We start from the raw sequence: 9062 nt of genomic DNA on the forward strand, positions 1-9062 counted from the left end.
ATTTCCCCGCTTTGAAAATGAACGGGCAATATATCCCACATTTCTCAACCGATTTGAACCGTTCCAACGTCCACACACTCCACTCACCCTGGTACATTCGAGCCAGCATGTTTCTAGGATCCGAAAATCCCCTGATTACCTGGAATAACCAGGAATTTCCCCGCTTTGAAAATGAACGGGCAATATATCCCACATTTCTCAACCGATTTGAACCGTTCCAACGTCCACACACTCCACTCACCCTGGTACATTCGAGCCAGCATGTTTCTAGGATCCGAAAATTCCCTGATTACCTGGAATTACCAGGAATTTCCCCGCTTTGAAAATGAACGGGCTATATATCCCACATTTCTCAACCGATTTGAACCGTTCCAACGTCCACACACTCCACTCACCCTGGTACATTCGAGCCAGCATGTTTCTAGGATCCGAAAATTCCCTGATTACCTGGAATTACCAGGAATTTCCCCGCTTTGAAAATGAACGGGCAATATATCCCACATTTCTCAACCGATTTGAACCGTTCCAACGTCCACACACTCCACTCACCCTGGTACATTTGAGCCAGCATGTTTCTAGGATCCAAAAATTCCCTGATTACCTGGAATTACCAGGAATTTCCCCGCTTTGAAAATGAACGGGCAATATATCCCACATTTCTCAACCGATTTGAACCGTTCCAACGTCCACACACTCCACTCACCCTGGTACATTCGAGCCAGCATGTTTCTAGGATCCGAAAATTCCCTGATTACCTGGAATTACCAGGAATTTCCCCGCTTTGAAAATGAACGGGCAATATATCCCACATTTCTCAACCGATTTGAACCGTTCCAACGTCCACACACTCCACTCACCCTGGTACATTCGAGCCAGCATGTTTCTAGGATCCGAAAATTCCCTGATTACCTGGAATTACCAGGAATTTCCCCGCTTTGAAAATGAACGGGCAATATATCCCACATTTCTCAACCGATTTGAACCGTTCCAACGTCCACACACTCCACTCACCCTGGTACATTTGAGCCAGCATGTTTCTAGGATCCGAAAATTCCCTGATTACCTGGAATTACCAGGAATTTCCCCGCTTTGAAAATGAACGGGCAATATATCCCACATTTCTCAACCGATTTGAACCGTTCCAACGTCCACACACTCCACTCACCCTGGTACATTCGAGCCAGCATGTTTCTAGGATCCGAAAATTCCCTGATTACCTGGAATTACCAGGAATTTCCCCGCTTTGAAAATGAACGGGCAATATATCCCACATTTCTCAACCGATTTGAACCGTTCCAACGTCCACACACTCCACTCACCCTGGTACATTCTAGCCAGCATGTTTCTAGGATCCGAAAATTCCCTGATTACCTGGAATTACCAGGAATTTCCACGCTTTGAGAATGAATGGGCAATATATCTCACATTTCTCAACCGATTTGAACCGTTCCAACGTCCACACACTCCACTCACTCTGGACGTTCAAGCATTTCAGTTTATTGGCGGTTCGTGCACATAGGGCGTTCACACGCAAGCTCTACCGGAATTGCAACTTCTAGTTATTTAAACTGTCTGAATAAATGTTGTGATAATGTCCATCAGTCAAATAGGTGGAATTGAGTCTGGCAGAGTTTTGAATTGAGAGATTGGAGTTCCAGCATCAATATGCAAAGGGACTGGAGATGGAAATGAGCAATTGGCTATAATTTGACACATTTAACATGTTCTTGCGTCATTATTTGTCCATTTTTAAATGAACTAAATCGGCCACAGCTTGCTTAGGTCAGTGATTCCCCCACAAGAAAGGAGGTTCCCTGGGAGAGGATGAATGGACCATGATCCTCTGACGAGTCATTCTAGAAACACTGAGACCAAGAGCTGGGAGTCAGGATACCACTGTGGATTCATTTAGTGATCCTTTTTAAGCCCGGCCTTCATCCCCACTGAGCCCAGCCATCCCTGCCGACGATCCATTCAGGAGGCTCGGAAATAGCGACTAACGCGTTGGCAGAGATGAATCGCTACAAAATAGCGCTTCGTGAACAGGAAGAGTGCTTTTATTGATTGGGGGAGGCAGACACGCAGCCAGGCGATATCAAGTACGTACGTATCGGAGCTGTTTTTGGTATCAGCTTGTTGCCATGGCAACTTTTACCTCGGTCCTCTGTGTTAGCAATACGGATTAAACACAAAAAGATTGGATGGTAGGTTAAGGAGACTTGGTTCGTGGCCCCAATTTCTGACCTGGGTCTAATACCTCATCATCTCATTCTCAGAGCCAGCTTGGAGATTATGAAGATGAGGAAAGTGATACAGGTGAGAATATATTGGCCTAACAATACTTTGAGTATTGTGGTGTAGGGTTGCACCTGTTTTGTTAACTTAACATTTGTTTTGTCAGGTAAATATGTCAGTTATGAAAAACAATAAATAAATATAGACGTAAAAGCTCAATTATAGGATTGTTTGAATCAAATTAAGAATGTGTAAAACGGAGGTGTCCAAAGTGCGGCCCTAGGGCCATTCGCGGCCTGCAGCTCATTCTTTAACGGCACATTCTACAAATACTATTACAAAAAAAAGTGGAAAAAGAGCATGAAATGTAAGGAGAAAAAAAGTTCAAAACTGTCAATGCTCCCACAATAATAATGAATCAAAATCAATGTTGTTATGAATATATATATATATATTAGGGCGGCAACTAACGATTAATATGATAATCGATTAATTTGTCGATTATTACTTCGATTAATAATCGGATAAAAGAGACAAACTACATTTCTATCCTTTCTAGTATTTTATTGGGAAAAAAACAGCATACTGGCACCATACTTATTTTGATTATTGTTTCTCAGCTGTTTGTACATGTTGCAGTTTATAAATAAAGGTTTATAAAAAAAATAATAAAAAAAACATTTTAAAAAAATTAAGAAATTTAAAAATAAAAAATAAATGCCTCTGCGCTTGCGCATAGCATAGATCCAACAAATCGATGAGTAAATTAATCGGCAACTATTTTTATTATCAATTTTAATCGGATTATTCGATTAGTTGTTGCAGCCCTAATATATATATATATATATACTTGTAGTGTGTATATTGTACATATAACATATTGTTATGAAGGTGTCTGTTACTACATTATATATATACTTGCAGTGTGTATATTGTACATATTACATATTGTTATGAAGGTGTCTGTTACTACATTATATATATATATATATATATATATATATATATATATATATATATATATATATATATATATATATATATATATATATATATATATATATATATATATATACTTGCAGTGTGTATATTGTACATATTTCATATTATTATGAAGGTGTCTGTTACTACATTATATATATACTTGCAGTGTGTATATTGTACATATTTCATATTATTATGAAGGTGTCTGTTACTACATTATATATATACTTGCAGTGTGTATATTGTACATATTACATATTGTTATGAAGGTGTCTGTTACTACATTATATATATATATATATATATATATATATATATACTTGCAGTGTGTATATTGTACATATTTCATATTGTTATGAAGGTGTCTGTTACTACATTATATATATACTTGCAGTGTGTATATTGTACATATTACATATTGTTATGAAGGTGTCTGTTACTACATTATATATATACTTGCAGTGTGTATATTGTACATATTTCATATTGTTATGAAGGTGTCTGTTACTACATTATATATATACTTGCAGTGTGTATATTGTACATATTACATATTGTTATGAAGGTGTCTGTTACTACATTATATATATACTTGCAGTGTGTATACTGTACATATTACATATTGTTATGAAGGTGTCTGTTACTACATTATATATATACTTGCAGTGTGTATATTGTACATATTACATATTGTTATGAAGGTGTCTGTTACTACATTATATATATACTTGCAGTGTGTATATTGTACATATTTCATATTGTTATGAAGGTGTCTGTTACTACATTATATATATACTTGCAGTGTGTATATTGTACATATTTCATATTGTTATGAAGGTGTCTGTTACTACATTATATATATACTTGCAGTGTGTATATTGTGCATATTACATATTGTTATGAAGGTGTCTGTTACTACATTATATATATACTTGCAGTGTGTATATTGTACATATTACATATTGTTATGAAGGTGTCTGTTACTACAAGTACAGTTCCCCGTCCATGCTTCAGTCACACGCAGGATTCTCACAGGGATGAGTCAAACAGACCCACTGTATGTTTGGTATTTATTGCACTCACCAGTCCGTGTGCTGATCATCGATGACCAACAGGATCTGAGGCTTGCGGACCGCAGGCTTGGCAGGCTGACTATTCCCTGGCGGAGCTCCCTCAGCAGACACCGCCGCCGCCGACGACTTAGCGTGCGCGGCGGCGGCGACGTTCTGCGCCAGCTGGGCGCTCTTGACCACGCTGGAGAAGGAACTGAGGAAGCCGGCCGTCCCCCGCGGCGGAGCTGGGCGCCGGGGCCTGAGTCTGGGTGTGGAGGGCGGGGGGCTGGCGCCGCTCCGTGGCCGGCGAGGCCGGGGAGGAGGTGGACGACCCCGGCGGCGTGGGCCTCTGCAGGTCCATCATGTAGCCGTTGGGCAGGTTGGCCACAAAGCTGCTGTCGGACAGGCGCCGGCGAAGGTAGTTCATGGCGACGGGCGGGCTGGTGGGTCCGAAGGAAGTGTTCTGGAAATGTCCTGCCAAGGAAAAGTCCTTTTAGTGGAAAAGTTTGTGATCAACAGAATCATCAAGGAATTATTTGCAGTGAGGAGGTTAAAACATGCTAAACATCTACCACACTATTAATAATAAATAAAATGTTATTGTTGGTAGGACTCTGAATCCTTGGGCTCCACACGATTCCATTCTTGGGGGTAATGATTCGATTCAAAATCGGTTCTCGATTCAAAATCACTACTTTTTGAATAACATTGGCTGCCAGTTCTATGATGAACTACATTCCTCCATAAAATAGATAAACAGCCGTGATAAATGTTACTTTAAAAAAAACTGGTTTTGTTTGATAAAATTCCACACCCAAACATTTAATAAAGTCAAATAGAAATAAGACAAGAAGAGAAGTATCCAACACTTCTCTTTTGTAAAGTAAATGTGTACAGCACATATAGATCATCTACATCTACTATGTGATTTGTCTGAGTGGCTGGAGAGGACGGGTTTAAAAAACATTTTTTAAAGAAAATTGGTAGCCATTGGAAATGTTTTTTAATTTAAAAAATATATTTTTACATTGAAATTTCTAAAGAAAATAAATAAATATATATTAAAATTAAAATAAAATAAAAAAAGTAAGACTTATTTTTTATCACTTTTAGTGGGGTCCTTTTGGATCTCAGAAAATTTTTGTGGGATTTTTTTTCAAACTGTCATTGCTCAAAAAATAATTATGAATCAAAATTAATGTTGTCATGAATTATTGACATATTCAAGGTCCCGGTGACTTCACGTCAAATATTCCATTTATAAATATATTTTGGGGAAAATATTGCATATTTTGTGTGTTTGTCATAAAAAACTAAAGTTTTCTATGACAAAAAGGGCATAAAACAATAATACAAAATATAAAAATAATAATAAAAACGTATATTTCACAACTACATTTTAAGTTGATCAAGAGTATGAAAGTAAAAAAAAGTTAAAAATGTAGGAAAAGTAAAGTAAAAAAACTGACTTATTTTTCTTAATTCTTCAGTGTTTTTTTGTTTAAACTGTCATTGTTCAAAAAATAATTATAAATCAAAATGAATGTTGTTATGAATTATTGACATATTCAAGGTCCCGATGACTTCACGTCAAATATTCCATTTATAAATATATTTTGGGGAAAATATTGCATATTTTGTGTGTTTGTCATAAAAAACTAAAGTTTTCTATGACAAAAAGGGCATAAAACAATTATACAAAACATAAAAATAATAATAAAAACGTACATTTCACAACTACATTTTAAGTTGATCAAGAGTATGAAAGTAAAAAAAAGTAAAAAATGTAGGAAAAGTAAAGTAAAAAAACTATGACTTATTTTTCTTATTTCTTCAGTGTTTTTTTGTTTAAACTGTCATTGTTCAAAAAATAATTATAAATCAAAATGAATGTTGTTATGAATTATTGACATATTGAAGGTCTCGATGACTTCACGTCAAATATTCCAATTATAAATATATTTTGGGGAAAATATTGCATATTTTGTGTGTTTGTCATAAAAAACTAAAGTTTTCTATGACAAAAAGGGCATAAAACAATTAAACAAAAAATATAAAAATAATAATAAAAACTTATATTTCACAATTAGATTTGAAGTTGATCGAGAGATTTAAGTATGAAAGTAAAAAAAAAGAAAAAAATGTAGGAAACGTAAAGTAAAAAAACTGACTTATTTTTCTTATTTCTTTAGTGTTTTTTTTGTTTAAACTGTCATTGTTCAAAAAATAATTATGAATCAAAATTAATGTTGTTATGAATTATTGACATATTCAAGGTCCCGATGACTTCACGTCAAATATTCCAATTGTAAATATATTTTGGGGAAAATATTGCATATTTTGTGTGTTTGTCATAAAAAACTAAAGTTTTCTATGACAAAAAGGGCATAAAACAATTATACAAAATATAAAAATAATAATAAAAACGTATATTTCACAACTACATTTTAAGTTGATCGAAAGATTTAAGTATGAAAGTAAAAAAAAGAAAAAAATGTAGGAAAAGTAAAGTAAAAAAACTATGACTTATTTTTCTTATTTCTTCAGTGTTTTTTTGTTTAAACTGTCATTGTTCAAAAAATAATTATAAATCAAAATGAATGTTGTTATGAATTATTGACATATTGAAGGTCCCGATGACTTCACGTCAAATATTCCAATTATAAATATATTTTGGGGAAAATATTGCATATTTTGTGTGTTTGTCATAAAAAACTAAAGTTTTCTATGACAAAAAGGGCATAAAACAATTAAACAAAAAATATAAAAATAATAATAAAAACTTATATTTCACAATTAGATTTGAAGTTGATCGAGAGATTTAAGTATGAAAGTAAAAAAAAAGAAAAAAATGTAGGAAACGTAAAGTAAAAAAACTGACTTATTTTTCTTATTTCTTTAGTGTTTTTTTTGTTTAAACTGTCATTGTTCAAAAAATAATTATGAATCAAAATTAATGTTGTTATGAATTATTGACATATTCAAGGTCCCGATGACTTCACGTCAAATATTCCAATTGTAAATATATTTTGGGGAAAATATTGCATATTTTGTGTGTTTGTCATAAAAAACTAAAGTTTTCTATGACAAAAAGGGCATAAAACAATTATACAAAATATAAAAATAATAATAAAAACGTATATTTCACAACTACATTTTAAGTTGATCGAAAGATTTAAGTATGAAAGTAAAAAAAAGAAAAAAATGTAGGAAAAGTAAAGTAAAAAAACTATGACTTATTTTTCTTATTTCTTCAGTGTTTTTTTGTTTAAACTGTCATTGTTCAAAAAATAATTATAAATCAAAATGAATGTTGTTATGAATTATTGACATATTCAAGGTCCCGATGACTTCACGTCAAATATTCCATTTATAAATATATTTTGGGGAAAATTTTGCATATTTTGTGTGTTTGTCATAAAAAACTAAAGTTTTCTATGACAAAAAGGGCATAAAACAATTATACAAAACATAAAAATAATAATAAAAACTTGTATTTCACAACTACATTTTAAGTTGATCGAGAGATTTAAGTATGAAAGTAAAAAAAAAGAAAAAAATGTAGGAAAAGTAAAGTAAAAAAGCTATGACATATTTTTCTTATTTCTTTAGTGTTTTTTTGTTTAAACTGTCATTGTTCAAAAAATAATTATGAATCAAAATTAATGTTGTTATGAATTATTGACATATTCAAGGTCCCGATGACTTCACGTCAAATATTTTAATTATAAATATATTTTGGGGAAAATATTGCATATTTTGTGTTTGTCATAAAAAACTAAAGTTTTCTATGACAAAAAGGGCATAAAACAATTATACAAAACATAAAAATAATAATAAAAACGTACATTTTACAACTACATTTTAAGTTGATAACTACATTTTAAGTTGATCAAGAGTATGAAAGTAAAAAAAAGTAAAAAATGTAGGAAAAGTAAAGTAAAAAAACTATGACTTATTTTTCTTATTTCTTTAGTGTTTTTTTGTTTAAACTGTAATTGTTCAAAAAATAATTATGAATCAAAATTAATTTTGTTATGAATTATTGACATATTCAAGGTCCCGATGACTTCACGTCAAATAATCCATTTATAAATATATTTTGGGGAAAATATTGCATATTTTGTGTGTTTGTCATAAAAAACTAAAGTTTTCTATGACAAAAAGGGCATGAAACAATTATACAAAATATAAAAATAATAATAAAAACGTACATTTCACAACTACATTTTAAGTTGATCGAGAGATTTAAGTATGTAAGTAAAAAAAAGAAAAAAATGTAGGAAAAGTAAAGTAAAAAAACTATGACTTATTTTTCTTATTTCTTTAGTGTTTTTTTGTTTAAACTGTCATTGTTCAAAAAATAATTATGAATCAAAATTAATGTTGTTATGAATTATTGACATATTCAAGGTCCCGATGACTTCACGTCAAATATTTTAATTATAAATATATTTTGGGGGAAAATATTGCATATTTTGTGTTTGTCATAAAAAACTAAAGTTTTCTATGACAAAAAGGGCATAAAACAATTATACAAAACATAAAAATAATAATAAAAGCTTATATTTCACAACTACATTTTAAGTTGATCGAGAGATTTAAGTATGAAAGTAAAAAAAAGAAAAAAATGTAGGAAAAGTAAAGTAAAAAAACTATGACTTATTTTTCTTATTTCTTTAGTGTTTTTTTGTTTCAACTGCCATTGCTCAAAAAATAATTATGAATCGAAATTAATGTTGTTATGAATTATTGACATATTCAAGGTCCCGATGACTTCACGTCAAATAT

The 9062-nt window shown here is 32.2% G+C and overlaps 1 protein-coding gene across 1 annotated transcript in view; it reads right to left on the reverse strand.

The window, feature by feature from the left end:
• LOC133662925 (synapsin-3-like) overlaps window positions 1–9062 on the reverse strand; it is a 107094-nt gene that overhangs the window by 62809 nt on the left and 35223 nt on the right. The window contains exons 2-3 of the mRNA XM_062067129.1: window positions 4525–4745; window positions 4303–4463 (exon numbers count right to left, since the gene is read on the reverse strand). Coding sequence (XP_061923113.1) covers window positions 4303–4463; window positions 4525–4698 — 335 coding nt within the window. The 5' untranslated portion in view covers window positions 4699–4745. The remainder of the gene's footprint in view (window positions 1–4302; window positions 4464–4524; window positions 4746–9062) is intronic.

The sequence above is a fragment of the Entelurus aequoreus genome, linkage group LG12, assembly GCF_033978785.1.
Source record: "Entelurus aequoreus isolate RoL-2023_Sb linkage group LG12, RoL_Eaeq_v1.1, whole genome shotgun sequence".
NCBI classification, from domain to species: Eukaryota; Metazoa; Chordata; class Actinopteri; order Syngnathiformes; family Syngnathidae; genus Entelurus; species Entelurus aequoreus.